The 15,656-nt window shown below is 46.0% G+C and overlaps 1 protein-coding gene across 7 annotated transcripts in view; it reads right to left on the bottom strand.

The window, feature by feature from the left end:
* fhip1aa (FHF complex subunit HOOK interacting protein 1Aa) overlaps nt 1-15,656 on the bottom strand; it is a 263,629-nt gene that overhangs the window by 131,124 nt on the left and 116,849 nt on the right. For all 7 annotated transcript variants that reach the window (XM_072496072.1, XM_072496070.1, XM_072496068.1 and 4 more), the window contains one exon: nt 4,246-4,477. In XM_072496072.1, the coding sequence (XP_072352173.1) occupies nt 4,246-4,347 (102 nt within the window). In that variant the 5' untranslated portion in view covers nt 4,348-4,477. The remainder of the gene's footprint in view (nt 1-4,245; nt 4,478-15,656) is intronic.

The following is a 15,656-nucleotide window of genomic DNA, read 5'->3' on the forward strand; positions in this document are numbered from 1 at the left end:
TCTTTACGGGTTAAAGATATACATCTCCCCAAATGAAACCTGAGGCATTTCCAGATAATTTTATACTAAGTGGCGTATTTATATCAAAAGTAGAAAATGCTGGAAAGACTCTGCAGGTTAGGCACCAAATGGGAGAGAGCATATGGGTTCATAGTTCAAATCTGGCCTTGGACCCATCATCAGCACCGGAAGCTATCCCCAACTGTAAAAGCAATTGAACAGAATTTGTCTATTCTCCCCACCAATTCTGCCTAACTTGCTGAGGGCTTCCAGCATTTTCTGTTCTTCTTTCCGATTCTTAACAACTGCAGTAGTTTTCTTTTTTGCCATATTTATAACTCGAAACAAGAACTAGAAGAACACCCCAGACATGTTCAGCTGATCCAACAAGTTTCTATTCAGACTTCTTGTGGCAAGCTTAGTTACTACGACAAATCTGTCAATGGTGAAAAAGCAGTAAAGAAATGATTTGAAAGCAACAGTTAAAGACAAAAACATTTTACATGGCAATAGTGCCAAATGAAATACTTGCAAAAAGTAAAATGGTCACTTAAACACAGTGAAATGTCATTACTTCAAAGGAGTTCTCCATTCAGGCGAATACAACGAGAGTCACGTTGAATAGCTGTGTGTTTCTCGGCACTGCGAACACCATGAAACACGTGGCTAAATGCATTCGCTTGGGGACTTTGTTCCCTTTTGGAAGAATCGTGCACAGGTTTACCACAGGTTTAATGGCAGAAATAATAGAATAAAGCAGCAATTTTGACAGACAACATCTTAACATTTGTGGAATGGGGAAGATGACAGTGAGGATATGGTAAAAGTTAAAATAATTTTGCTGCAATTAATTTCTACAACAACGTGCATTTATATTGCATCCCACAGGAGCTTCAAGAAACAAAAATTGATACAAAAGGGGATTTTCGGCTAGAGTGTCGAAAGCTTGGTCGAACAGATAGGGGAGAAGGAGTGTCTTAAAGGAGGAGAGGTAGAGAGCCAATGAGTTAGGGAGGGAACGTCAGAGCTTGGGGTCTTGGCCTTTGAAGGCATAACCATTAATACTGGAGCAATTAAAGTAATTAAAGTCAGGGGTCTGTAAGAGGCCAGAATTAGGAAATCAGATATCTCTGAAGGTTGTGGGGCTGGAGCAGTTTCAGAGACGGATTTACACTTTGTGGGATCCTGCGCTCACCTTCACTTCTGCTCCCCTCCCTCCATGACAGCTGCTGATCCCGACCTGCTGGCTCACCTGATGGCTTTCGTCTAGTGCCTCATTGTTGCCGGCTGGCCTGCCCTCAGCCCTGGGGGTCAAGTCCTCCCTTGCCTGCTCGACAGCTGCATGACCAGCTGGCTCACCACATCGTGGTTTGTGCCCGACCCGGCACCTCGCCACGCTTTTGCTGGCTGGCCTGCCCTCCTCAGCCCTGATCGTGAAACCCCTCCTCGCTGCTCACTTTGTTGCTCAACAGCTGCTGACCAGCTGGCTCGCCTTGGCTTGTGGCTTTCGCCTCGTCTTGCTGTTGCTGGCTGACCTGTCCTCAACCCTGGATTGAGAAACCCACTGATCCTTTTTCACAAAGGTAAACCACAGGATATTCTGCCTCTGCCTCTCTCCCTCCTGCCTGGTTGCCTCTCATTCCTCTCGCATGTCCCTCAACGATTCAACCAGTCTATTTTCCCCGCTCGAAGGGGACTTGACCAATCAGAGTCTGAGGTTTCTCTGCATTGCCTGCTGATAGCAAATGCAAAGTTACCAGGCTCTGATTGGTGCCCACAGACACTGGCAGGTATGCCCCCACTGGAATCCCTACAGTGTAGAAGGAGGCCATTTGGCCCATCGAGTCTGTACCAACCTCTGAAGAGAACCCTGCCTTGGCCCGCTCCCCTGTCTTAATAATAACAATAAACTTTATTAGTGTCAGAAGTAAGCTTACATTAACACTGCAATGAATATACTGTGAAAATCTCTGAGTAGCCATGTTCGGGTACACTGAGGGAGAATTCAGAATGTCCAATTCACCTAACAAGCAAGTCTTTCGGGACTTGTGGGAAGAAACCGGAGCAACCGGAGGAAACCCACGAAGACACAGAGAGAAGGTGCAGACCCCACACTGACAGTGACCCAAGCCGAGAATCGAACCTGGGTCCCTGGTGCTGTGAAGCAACAGTGCTAACCACTGTGCTACCGTGTCACCCATGGTTGGGGCCCCGTGCGTAGGCATTGTAAATCGGTCTCTGAGCAATTTAAAGAGATAGGGAGAGTGAGGCCATGGAGAGATTTACAACAAGGATGAAAATCTTTTAACCTGGGCGGTGCTTGACGAGTGTCGGTCAGGAAGCACTGGGGTGACAGGTTAACAGGATTTGGGTCCAAGGACACAGGTTTTGGATGACCTTAAGTGTACGGATGGTAGAATGTGGGAGACCAGCCAGGAATATAACGAAGGCATGGCATGAAAGAGTTTAAACAACAGATGAGCCGAAGGTGCGGAACTGGAGATATGCCATCTCAGTGATGGTACGGGTACATGTTGGAAAGTCATCTCGGGTCAAATTTGGCATTGAGGTCCTGAACAGTCTGGTGAACCAAATGTGCCAGAAAAATAAATGTGGGAACGGATCGGAGTAGGACCAGAACAAAGAATGTTCAACATTTCTCATGCAAAGGCAGGTACAGGCAGAATCCATATAGGCTACCATAGTGGCACCACTTATTTGAAGGAAGCAGCTGCAGTCAAAGCTGATCTTCACTGTCCATGTGGAGTTTGCACATTATCCCCGTGTTTGCGTGGGTCTCACCCCCACAACCCAAAGATGTGCAGGGTAGGTGGATTGGCCACACTAAATTGCCCCTTAATTGGAAAAAAATAGGTACTCTAAATTTAAAATGTATGAAATAAACAAAGCTGTTGGTTGTGAGAAAAAGTTTAACCAGGCAGGGAATGATGGTTGGGGATTGGTTGGGCCTCAGTTCAACGAAGAGCAGAGAGCTCTCAGACTTTGCAGGTAGGGAATGGGGGGGGAAGAGGGATTGGAAGTCCATGGTGAAGAGGAATCTGTTCAGGCAAGTAACTGAAAATGAGTGGCAGAGGGAGTTAGAAGAGTTGCAGATGTAGATCGAGAGAGATTAGACAAGGGGAGAAATGAGTTGAGGTAAGACATCATAGATTCTCATAGTACCCCAGTTGTACACAGCCAGTCCCCTTCCAAAGACCTAGAACTGCCCTTGTAGATATAGCAAAGGGAATTCTAGAACATAAAATGTGTAACTTGGGAGCAGGTAGGAAGTGAACATTTAAAACTTTTGACCCCAACCTCAAGGCGGCCAATACCAGATTTAACAGAGGCAAGACAAAGGGTGAACAATTTAAGTATGCTAATGAAACTGGCAACTTCCTGTTCTGTAGGTCTTGGGAAATCTGGCAGCTGAAGCGAGACAGGCAGCAATGGGGGAGAAGGCAACTAACTGCCTTTACAGCACCCCTTGTGAGCAGGCAAGAATTCCTCCCCAGTATTCCTCCCCCCCCAAACTCCCAGGGTTGGGAATCGGTCCACCCAAAATCGGGGATCAGAATATCACCCTACACCCCACCTTGAATCAGTGTCCAGATACAATGCTGCCAGGATCATGGATCAGACCACCTTGTCATAAGGCTTGTTCTGCAGTGCTTCAACTGCAACCCAAGCCTCCGGCAGCATGGTGGAATAGTGGTTAGCACTGCTGCCTCACAGCTCAAGGGTCCCGGGTTCAATTCCGGCCTCAGGTGACTGTCTGTGTGAAGTTTGCACTTTCTCCCCGTGTCTGCGTGGATTTCTCCGGGTGCTCCGGTTTCCTCCCACAGTCCAAAGATGTGCAGGTTAGGTGGATTAACCATGCTAAATTGTCTCTTAGTGTCGAAAAGGTTAGGTGGGGTTGCAGGGATAGGGTGGAGGCATGGGCTTAAGTGGGGTGCTCTTTCCAATTTCCAAAGGACCGGTGCAGACTCGATGGGCCGAATGGCCTCCTTCTGCACTGTAAATTCTATGATTTTACCAATGAGGCTGACTTGCAGCGGAGAACCTGCCAAGGTCAAATGACACAGTGGAAACTTTGCAACATGTGTGGAAACCCAGGTAGCCTACCTACAGAGCCCGCCCCTGTTAACAGCCTGGCCGTCATTTCAATCTGTTCTTGTCTCATGGAACTTACTTCTTCCCATTTATATATGTTATATAATTTTGTTGATGTACAGACAGACTTACCTGGGCCCAGTGGTTTTTAAACACAATGGTGCAGGTTTCCGAGTCCACACCAGAGAGACTCGGGACCTGTTGATTCCCTTTGTTAATGGCAGCTGAAGCCATGTCACTGACCAGAGCTCTTTTAGACCATATCAGATGGAGGCCGGCAGATTATATTCAATCCTTTTCCGCAATCTCACAGTTCCAACCACCATGCTGACCAAAGGTTGTCTCATTTGTGACTTGCATTAACCTAGAAAAGATTAAAACAATGTAAGAACACTGTCAAATCCATTTATTGAAGAGAAATGTAGCTGATTATTTTAGATTGTGGCCCATAGTTACTATTCTCGTGACTTTGTAACTTGTTTTTCAAAACTGTTGATTCACAGTAAGGGAGGGAAATTAAAAGAAAGCTTTAAACTCTGTAGAAAGTGACTTAATTATTGTAAAAGTTTGCCGAGTAAAGTGGTATTTACCTCGTCGGCTCCAACCTTACACTGAAAGGAATTTATTCTTCATCTTTAATACTACCACACCCAGCACCTCGAGGCTCCCTTCCAGCCACAAATTGATTATGCAGGTTAATTGGGCTGTTTTATGGGCGATTTTACATTCAGTTTTATGTTCATTAGTTTATGTGGAAACTTGGGCACAATTTCACATTGGTCAGATGGGCACATTTGACACAATTTTCAGATTCCACCTACCGAGCTAATGAACAGCCAAGATCTTGTAATACTCGGATATATAAAAAGGAGGTCTAAAAATAATTAGGTAGCACGGTACAAAAGCCAGAATGGTGGTAAGATAAGGTTGGGGAGGGGGAAAAAGGGGGCAAGAGAGAGAGAGAAAGAGATGGTGGAGTGGAAAAAATGGGCAAAGAGATAGAGAGAAGATGAGAGCAAGGTGGGGGGGACTGTAGCCACCTAAAATGGCTGATTCCCTATTAATTTGGCCAAAACCCGATTTAAAATGGCTAACCGAAAAGGCTGATGGGAAAAGCAGCCAACAGGACACAAACGGACAGCTGCAGACAGAATAGCATATTCGGCTCTGGGGAAGTCGGCCCAGATTGATACTCAAGATCATTAGCAGCACATCAACCCAGACATCTGCAGTTTAATCGGCTATCCCCGGGAACAATTGCAACATATTAGCAATTGAATGCTGGGCCAGACCTGTCGGCGCCTGCAGTGGCCGAAACAAAGACAGGTGAACGACCACCCCCCGATCGGGGAATCGCCCCGTTATTGGATATATTGAACCCAGTGATCAGGGAAAAAGTCCAATCACTTGGGACTCAGGGTCAAGGGCCGCCCCGAGAGGCGGGAAGCCCCTGGGCCCTATAAAGTGAGGGGCCAAGTTCAGATCTCTCTCTCTCTCCCTTCTTCTCCTGCTCGAGACCTTCGCAAGAACATCAACCAGAAACAGTAAGTTTGACTCCAGCGATCGCTACCCGATAAAGACTCCTAGCCATCGACCTGTATCAGCCTTTTTGAATCCCGCGGGCCAGATCCGATTCGATAAGCCATTCGTTTCCCTGACCTGGTGGGCCCTTCCTAAAGTTAAGTATTGGCCAGTAATGATAGGTTTCTATATAGATAGTAGGATTATTGTGTAAGCATTACTTGTTGTATATAATAAATGACCATTGATTTCAATCTTACTAAGCGGTGTGCTGACTTATTAATCATAACTCGAGCTTGAACCACGTGGCGGTATCAGAAAGATACCTGGCGACTCGTGAGCAAAGGTGACATAATCAGAGCTAATAAACTAAGGCTAAAAAGAGCAACAGGACGCTTTTCCTCAATCTCAGGAAAGGTGGGGTGGACAGATTTGCTGGATGGAAGAGATAAGTGGGTTAGAGCGCGTATCAGCAGGCTATTTGATTGTGTGGGGCATCATATAGCTCAATCCTATCCTTCATGAATCTTCACTTCATGTCAATACACATATTCAAACAGGCATCATTGATTAGCAAATAAAAGTAGGCATCAAAGCTGCTTGGTCTGCCATGAGACAATCAACAAATTGCATTGCCTCCACCTCAAAATCGGACATTGTAAGATGGCCCATTACTTTAATTTCCACAGCTGACTATTACATACTTTGTTCTGTCATCGTGTTTCTTTGTGTTTAGATTATTCAGTCTACCTAGCCGTTTCTGTTCTCAGGGATGGAAGCACAATCCTTTGTCACTGGCTAAATAACTCAAAAGGAAAATAGAAATAAAAAGTGGAGGTCAGGACACAACCCCCTGTGTGGATCTAAGCAGCACTTTCAACCTCAACTGCTTGAAGCCATCCAAGACACAGCGGGCAAGAATCACAAACATTTGCGGTGTTAACTTTACCTTCTGTTGTCTTCACTGCTGCTTAACAGTACCTCAGAGGAAGGCTTAATGCCAAATTCAATCTAATACTCAGGGTTACAAAATTCAACTCAAGAAATTCTTGCCAGATGAGTTAGCTTTTCAAATGCCCCTGGCGGCTCCCATGATTTTTGCCAGCAAGTAGTTGACGCACAAAAGCTGGAGGTAGAACCTGTTCATCTTTGTGTATAGTGAGTTAGTTAATCCCAACCAGGGGAAACAAATACACTTTTAAAGAGCCTTAGCCAACAGATGTCCTTTACCAACACATGCCTCAGGGGACCTGAGGTGGGGAGTAGCTGTGCAAAGAGCAGCTGCCAAGTTTCAGTATAAAACATGACACTGCAAAAAAATCATTAACCGACATTGAAGCAAGAGCAGCACGGTGGCACAGTGGTTAGCTACCACTACCTACGGCGCTGAGGGCCCGGGTTCAATCCCGGCCCCGGGTCACTGTCCGTGTGGAGTTTGCACATTCTCCCCGTGTCAGCATGGGTTTCACCCCCACAACCCAAAGATGTGCAGGTTAGGTGGATTGGCCACGTTAAATAGCCACTTAATTGGGGGGGAAAATAATTGGGTACTTACATTTTTTAAAAAATTGACTTTGAAGCACTTTGGTAAATTCAGAGAATGTGAAAGGTGCTACATAAATGCAAGTTATTTATTTTCCTTCAAAACCTCCTGCTGCTACTCAATGCGTACAGTATTTAATCTATTTTTGGAATTGAATTTATTTGATTAATTGTCTAAACTATAGTTTATTGAAGTTTTTGAAAAATGCTGAGGTGGGTATATATGGAATATATAATCCAGTTGGTGAAGGTACATCCCAGTGCTTTTAAGAAGCAAGATCCAGGATTCTGACCCAGCCCCAGTAAAGGATCAAAATGGCAATCTCACAATCTGACCATCTGGTCACACAAAGTGCTCCAATAATTTTATTCCCATGTCAATTTCCTCTCCCTTCGGCCACTAAAATTTCCCCTGTACATGCAAAATAAGGCTTGAATAAAATGCCAATTTCAAAAAGATACATACATCGCAATAACAATTCAATTGCTTGTGCATTTTAATGCTTTCATTAAAGTTTTTAGGTGAAGAGTCCAATACTCTAACAGAAACCTGAACTTGGACTTTATTCAGGATTATGATTTGGAGCTAAATTGAAATGCATTTCATTTCCCAGGATGTGCATATACTTCTCAGATATCTTCCTTTAGGTTCTGGCACATTCTGGCTCATTAGCTTTTCTCCAAATAATTCCGGGAAAAAAAGGACAATTTCTGAAGCTAAAACTTATTTTGAGTTTTTTCTTCGAAAAGGGAAAGGTGATTTGTGTGTGTAAGCAAAAGGGAGGAAAAAATGATTTTGTGATTCCACAATCCATTTTATTTGTCATTTTACAAACTTCAAGGAGCAACAGCTAAATGACCATAAATTCCCATGTCAGCATTTACACTGCAAATTACCTAAGTAAACTTGTGTGTTTCACAGTTAAATTGTGAGAGTACAAAGTTCAAAAAGAAGCTCAGAATCTGAGATTCCAGTGCATTCAAACCATCAGATCATTGCCAGTTCTCTCCAAGAGTATGAATGGGAATTTAATACTCCCTCTTCCGTTCCACGTAACCCCTCAAATGTGCTTATCCAATTCCCTTTTAAAAGCCACAATTGACTCTGCCTCCACTATACTCTCAGGCAGTGTGTTCCTGATCCTAATAATTTGCTGCATTTTTTTCTCAAGTCACCATTGATGTATCTCTTCTCTTGAATTGGCATCTCCTTGTTTTGGACCCTTCTACCAATGGGAACTGTTTCTCTCCTTATCTACTCTCCCCAGACTTCTCATGATTTTGAATACCCCAGTTAAATCTCCTCTCACTCTTCTCTAAGGAAAGCAATCCCAGCTTCTCCAATCTATCTAACGAATGAAGCTCTTCATTCCTGGTACCATGCCCATACCTATTTTCTGCAACCTAACTAAAGGCTGCACATCTTTCCTAAAGTGCAATGCCCAGAATTAGGCACAGTACTCCAGTTGAGGCTGAACTAGTGTTTTGTAAAGAGTTACCATAATGTCCTTGTTTTTGAACTCTATGCCTCTATTTACAAACCCCAGGGTGTCATATGCCTTGTAACTACTTTCTCAAACTGTCCTGCCACCTTCAACAATTTGCACAAGTATACTCCCAGGTCTCTGTGTTCCTCGACCCCATTTAAAATTGTACCCTTTATTTTCTTCCTCTCAAAATGCATCACTTCACACTTCTCTGCATTACATTTCATTTGTCACATTCCAGTGGATGGTCAATGTCCTCTTGCAGTGTCTATCACGATCCTCTTCACAATTCACAAAACTTGGCAATTTTATGTCATCTCCAGATTTGGAAATTGTGCTCCAAACGCCCAAATAAATTATTAACATACTGTCAAGAAAAGCAGTGGACCCAGTAATGATCCCGGGAAACACCTTCCTCCAGACTGTAAAGAGACCATTCACCACTATTCCCTCTGAGTGGAAAACAACCACTCACCATCCACACTCGGTTTCCTGTCACTCAGCCAATTTTGTACCTAAGCTTCCACTGGTCCTTTTATTCCATGGGGGTTCTTTACTGACTAACGTATTATGCGGCACTTTATCTTTTTTTAAATGTTTTTATTCTCCATTTTCACATTTTCCTTCAAAATTTACACCCCACCCACAAAAAGTAAACGGTAACAAATACAAAATCAATCCCCTTAACCATACCAACGATCCCATCCTCCCACCACCCCAAACAACGGCCCACCTGTCAATATATGCATCGAATAAAACAAACCCTCCCACGGTGGCAACAAAAAAAACAAAGGAGAAAAAGAAAAAGGAGTCCGGGACCCCCGGGACCCCCCCCCCAAAGTCTCCAACTCCTCCCGTCCACTGCCTCTTGTAAAACTCCCCCTCCCAACCTCGGTTCCTTCCCCCCAACTTGCCACCCCGGCTAGACCACTCGGGCCCTGTTCTGCCAGGCTCCGATGGCCGCAGCCCCTCCCCCCACCTCACTCCCGTTCACTGGCCGGCTTAAACCGGCCAGCGTGGAGGCCCCCTATCCGGGTCCCTTTCCCCCTTGCCCGGCCCGAGGAAAGCCCAGAAATCCCCTTTTAGCACACAAACCCCGCATATCCACCTACACCCCAAAGAGCCCTCATTTCGAGTGAAAGTCCCATCACTTCCCTTGTCCAAATATATACGACATTGGCTCCTTTAGCCCATACACCCGCACGCAGTGAAACAAAAAAGAAGAAAATACAGTTATGAGGTTACATCGGCACATGGCCATTTCTCAATTTCTCAGTTCTGCCACAGTCCTTCTGTCTTCACAAACTCCTCCGCTGCTTCCGCCGTTCCAAAATAAAAGTCCCTGAGCTTATAAGTCACCCTCAGCTTCGCTGGATATACAATGCCGCACTGCACCTTGCTAATGTACAGTGCCCTCTTCACCAGGTTGAAGGCAGCCCGCCTCCTCGCCAGCTCCACCGTAAAGTCCTGGTACACACGTATACCAGCTCCAGCCCACTGCACCACCCGCTTCTGCTTGGCCCAGCTCAGGACCTTCTCCTTCACCCTGTACCTACGGAAGCACAGAGTCACTACCCTTGGCGGCTCACTCGCCTTTGGTACAGGCCTCCACGACCGATGAGCCCGATCCAGTTCATATCGGGAGGGATACTCACCCCTCCCCCAATAGTTTCACCAGCATCGCGGCAAAATACTCAGTCGGCCTCGGTCCTTCAACTCCTTCGGGCAGCCCCACAATCCTCAAATTCTGTCGCCTGGATCTGTTTTCCAGGTCTTCCATTTTTCCTCGCAGATCCTTGTTAATGTCCATCACCTTCCGCATCTCCTTCCCCATCGAGGCAAGTTGATCACCGTGCTGCAATAACGTCTCCTCCACTTCCTTCAGCGCCTCCCCTTGCTCTCGCACCTCCGCCCCTGCGCTAGCCACCGCCTTCGTCACCGGGGAAATCGCCTCCTCCACCAGCACACTCAAAACCTCTCTCATCTCCTTCTTCATTGTCTCCATGTATTTTTCAAACTGCCTTTTGAATTCCGCAGCCATCACCGTAGTTATTTCTTCAGCCGTAAGCAATGCGGTCACCCCTGGTGCTCCAGCCTCCATTTTTCCTGGTGACCCCGCGATGACCTTTCCACTCCCCGACAGACCTCCAGCTGTTTTCCTTATGGACGTTCTTTTGCTCACCCTCAACATTTTTCTTCACTCTGCCTTCACTCTGCCGCCTCTGTGCCTTCTCCCTGCTTTTGCCGCCTCCGTGGACCCTGGGACCGGGCTTAAAGCCCCGAAAATGCTGTTCCCGAACGGGAGCCCTCCATTGTGCGGCCGCCTCCCGCCCGCCGTCACCGGAAGTCCCCTATGCGGCACTTTATCAAATACCTTTTGGAAGTCTGTGTACACCACATTACCCTCATCACCTCCCTCTGTTGCCTCAAATTGAACTCAATTATTCAGTTTCTGAATTAATCCACCCTTCTCCAGTGACTGTTCATTTTGTCATGGATTATCATTTCTACAAGCTTTCACACCAGAGCCTAAACTTGACTCATCTGCAGTTGTTGGGTTTATCCTTTTTGAACGGGGGTTTAACATTTGTAATTCTCCAGTCCTCTGGCACCACACTGTATAAGGAAGATTGTATATCATGGCCCGTGCCTCCAAAGTTTCCACCCTTACTTCTCTTCATATGCTCGGATGCCTTCCATCCAGTCCTGGTGGTATCAACTTGAAGTACAGGTAGCTTATCTAATACTTCCTCCTTTATGGATTTTTCACCCAGCAGGTATTTCAACTACCTCCACTTTTGCTGTGACTCTGGTAGAATCTTCTTCTTTGGTAAAGGCAAATAAAAAGTACTTTTTTAAAATCTCAGTCAGTCCCTGTTTCCATGTGTAAGCCTCTTTTTGATTAATAATCTCCACCTCTCTCTTCTTATGTCATTGTTGCTATTTATATGTATACAGAAGACTTTTCGATTCGCTTTTATCTTCACTGCCAGTCTCTTCTCATACTTTCTCTTTACCTCTCATTGCCTTTGTCACTTCCCCTGAGCTCTCCACATTCAGTCTGGTTCTTACTTGTGTTATCAACTTGACTTCTGTCATTCTCACTTTTTTTCTGCTTTATCTTACTTTTTATCACTTTTGTTACAAGTTAGATTTGGTTTTGTTTGTCCTACCTTCCTCCTTGTAGCAATGTACCTCCACTGTACCTCGGCCATCTGCTCTGCAAATGAAGCCTATTGTTCCATTGAGGTTTTACTTTCCAATCTTTGATTCCAATTTAGTTAGGCCAGGTCCATTCTCACCCCACTGAAATTGATCCGCCTCTTGTGAGGGCATTGGTCCAAGCTCTATTGAGGTGCTATTGCTCCAGCATGTGCAAGTCCCATCTCCCCTAGAACTGATCCCGATATTCCAGGAATGTACAGCCCTCTCTCCAGCTGCACATTCATTTGCTTTATCCTCCTATTTCTATACTCGCTGGCACATGGCACTGGCAAAATTTGCCAGCAGGATCTAATTTCTCTTTCTACTTACCTCGTTAGTACTGGCTGAGAGCAACCTCTGGCTTTTCACCCTCCTCCCTCACAGTGCTCTACAGCCAGTGACATCTTTGACTCCAACACCAGTGAGGCACCACGACCATAGAATCTCCTATCACTATTGCTTTCTCTCTTCCTCCTACCCGCCCCCTGTACTGATGAGCCACGCATGATGCTGTCCCCAATTGCACTGGCCAGAGGAACCATCACTCTCAGCTGTATTGCGAACTGCACATCAGTTGGAAAGCGAGATGCAGTCAGGAGACTCTGGAACTCCTGATTTGCCTGGCCCTGCTTTATTGCCTGGCAGTCACCCAATCTCTGTGCTGTGGGGTGACCACCTCACAAAACATGCTATCTACTGGGCGGCACGGTAGCACAGTGGGTAGCACTGTTACTTCACAGCTCCAGGGTCTCGGGTTCGGTTCCCGGCTTTGGTCACTGTCTGTGCGGAGTCTACACGTTCTCCGTGTCTGCGTGGGTTTCCTCCAGGTGCTCCGGTTTCCTCCCACAAGTCCCGAAAAATGTGCTGTTAGGTAATTGGGACATTCTGAATTCTCCCTGTGTATCCGAACAGGCGCCGGAATGTGGCGACTGAGGGCTTTTCACAGTAACTTAATTGCAGTGTTAATGTAAGCCTACTTGTGACAATAAAGATTATTATATAGCTTTCAGCATTAGAGGCACCTCAATGACACTGGCTGCTGCTCGAGTTCCAAAGGATTTTTCTTTAAACTGCTAAAGAGAAAGACTAGGCACATGAGAAATAAAGCCAACCAATGCGGCAGTAAAAGGAAAACAAACTGATGAATAGGCTTGCTTCATCGGTTTCTTGTGTATCCTTTGGATATTAAAAGAAAAGCTTTGCGAGAGGGAACCACTTGCACTCTGTGGAGTTCTAATGTAGTAGGCCCAAGTCACAATTCATGATGATCCAAACTGTGTCTGCAGCTTGTGTTCCATATGGCCATCAAATATAAAGAGTCATCATTTTACTAGCTTTTTTACTAAGTGTTCAGTCAACCACAACAAACCAGAGTAGAATGCCAAGAGACATTTCATAGCAATAAATGGCATTCTTCCAATAGTAGCTGATAGTACAAATGTAATATTTATTACCAGGAACATGTGATTTTTATACTAATATCTTCAGTGTTATAGATCCAAGATGATGAATGAAGAGAATTCTGCGATAATAAAGATTATAATTTAAAACTGCTTCCTCCTCCACCTACATTGCACAACATTTACAATAAGTGTTGACAACTCTACCACAAAGAACGCTAATTAATAATATTTAATTTGTTTAGAGCATTACTGTGTTGTTACTAATGCAAAGCAATGGTTAACATTCCTTTCTGACAATGCACAGCCATCAGTAGGAGAAATACATAATAAATAACTTGCCACATGTATGACCTAATTACATATTTGAAAGTAAATTTTATTTGTAAAATCCAACGCAGTTTATTTACCTAGACACATAGCTGGTCATTGTGTGCGGAGCTTGCACGTTCTCCCAGTGTGTGCGTGGGTTTCCTCCGGGTGCTCCGGTTTCCTCCCACAGTCCAAAGATGTGCAGGTTAGGTGGATTGGCCATGCTAAATTGCCCTTAGTGTCCAAAATTGCCCTTAGTGTTGGGTTGGGTGGGGTTACTGGGTTATGGGGATAGGGTGGAGGTGTGGGTTTGGGTAGGGTGCTCTTTCAAAAAGAGCCGGTGCAGACTTGATGGGCCGAATGGCCTCCTTCTGCACTGTAAATTCTATGATAGCTCATTGCTTCCTCCTGAACACAAATCTTTAACAGCCTCATGTTGCAGTGCGTGATAAATTATCAGGCATTTTATTGCAAAGGAAGTTTACAGTCCAATAGTTTGTTATTCTACTACTGCTCAGTGGCATGTAATAGGGCTGGCTCATTTAAAAAGCACATCAATAAAGTATTGCCTTCCACTAATTTACAAATAAATTTGTCAAAGCAATTCCTTTTTACAAGGTTTCCTGTTCCATTAAACCTTTACTGTGCCCAACTGCATGTTGTAATATTTACAGGCATGCTCAGGTTTATTTAACATTGACGTACTCCAGTGCTTCGAAGTATGCACACAAGGACAGGAGGCACGCTTGTGCTCAGTTACGGATTATTGGGTGTCTGGTAGTGATGCAACATTGCTGTAAGTCAACAAACCCGGCCTAATCTTCCGATTTCCGGATCATCATTGCTGCTGCTTGGAAGATTCCAACTATTGTGTCCAGTTACTTAACACAAGTGTACAGAGAGGGCGTGATCTTCCGGAAAGATTCCCAAGTGTAGAAGCGAGCGGGAACTGCCGCGAGCTTCCCGGGGCTTGGCCCAGCGAGGCCGGCAAAGTTAATTGGTCCAATTAACGAGGCCCCACAGGCTTCACGCTGCTAATGAAAGCTCGCCAGCTGATTCGTCGGGACCGTGCCCGCCAGCCCCCCTGCTAACAAGGTTGAGCAGCACTTAAACAGCATTGCACAGCCAACCTCACTCAGCTCACAGCCATGGCGACAAGACGACCGGCCTCACGATTTGGCGATGCAGACCTGGGGAGGCACTTAATGCGATGGAGGCCAGGAGGGATGTCTGTTCCCCCGAGCATCCCTGAGGGTGAACCACAGAGCAGCCAATGCCGCCTGGGACGGAGTGGCAGTGGCTTTAAGCTCAAGCAGCGTGATTAGGAGGCCTGGCCTCCAGCTCCGCGAGAAGGTCAACAGCCTACACCACGGGTGAGTTGAAACCACTGCACCCCCCACCTCCAACCCACCCACCCGTCCCCCCTAACCTCCCTCCCTTCACTCCAAACCCCCCTTCACAGCCCCCTCCCCCACAGCACGTGTACCACGCGTGTGGCTAATGATGTTCTCTGTGTCTCCGCAGGAGAAGCTCCCCCACAATCAGCAGGAGAGGGCCCAGATTGGCGGAGGGGTGCCGGACATTAGAATCCTCATCACCTTCGAGGAATGGGTCCTGGAGGTGACAGGGGTGGCCGTGGACAGAGCGATCGCCGCATGCCGCAGAGGTGAGGATCCACCGAATCTCACCCGGATGGACTGTCACATGTGAGTTGTTAATGCCATACAGACAGATCCATGCCTATCACTGATCACATGTTCATTCAACCACAGGGCCTCTAGCCCAGGCATTTTCAAAGTCGGGGTCGCGACCTACAGGTGGGTCGCAGACATGTGTCGGGAGGGTCACGGAGCCATCAGTCGTGGCGCTCCCATTTGCGCAAATTCTAGCGCAACAACCGGCTTTTAACAATGCTGGCTGCGAGCAGCCTTCATAATGACGGCCGCGACCAAAAGAAAAAAAATGTGGCCGAATTTGTGATACTGCTGAGAATTCAGAAGTCAGTTTATTTCTCGTTTAAAATCAGGGCAGGCGTTCTCAATACCACTGCATGCAAGTACAGACGTTTCAGATTGTT

The sequence above is a fragment of the Scyliorhinus torazame genome, chromosome 3 (genome assembly GCF_047496885.1).
Source record: "Scyliorhinus torazame isolate Kashiwa2021f chromosome 3, sScyTor2.1, whole genome shotgun sequence".
NCBI lineage: Eukaryota > Metazoa > Chordata > Chondrichthyes > Carcharhiniformes > Scyliorhinidae > Scyliorhinus > Scyliorhinus torazame.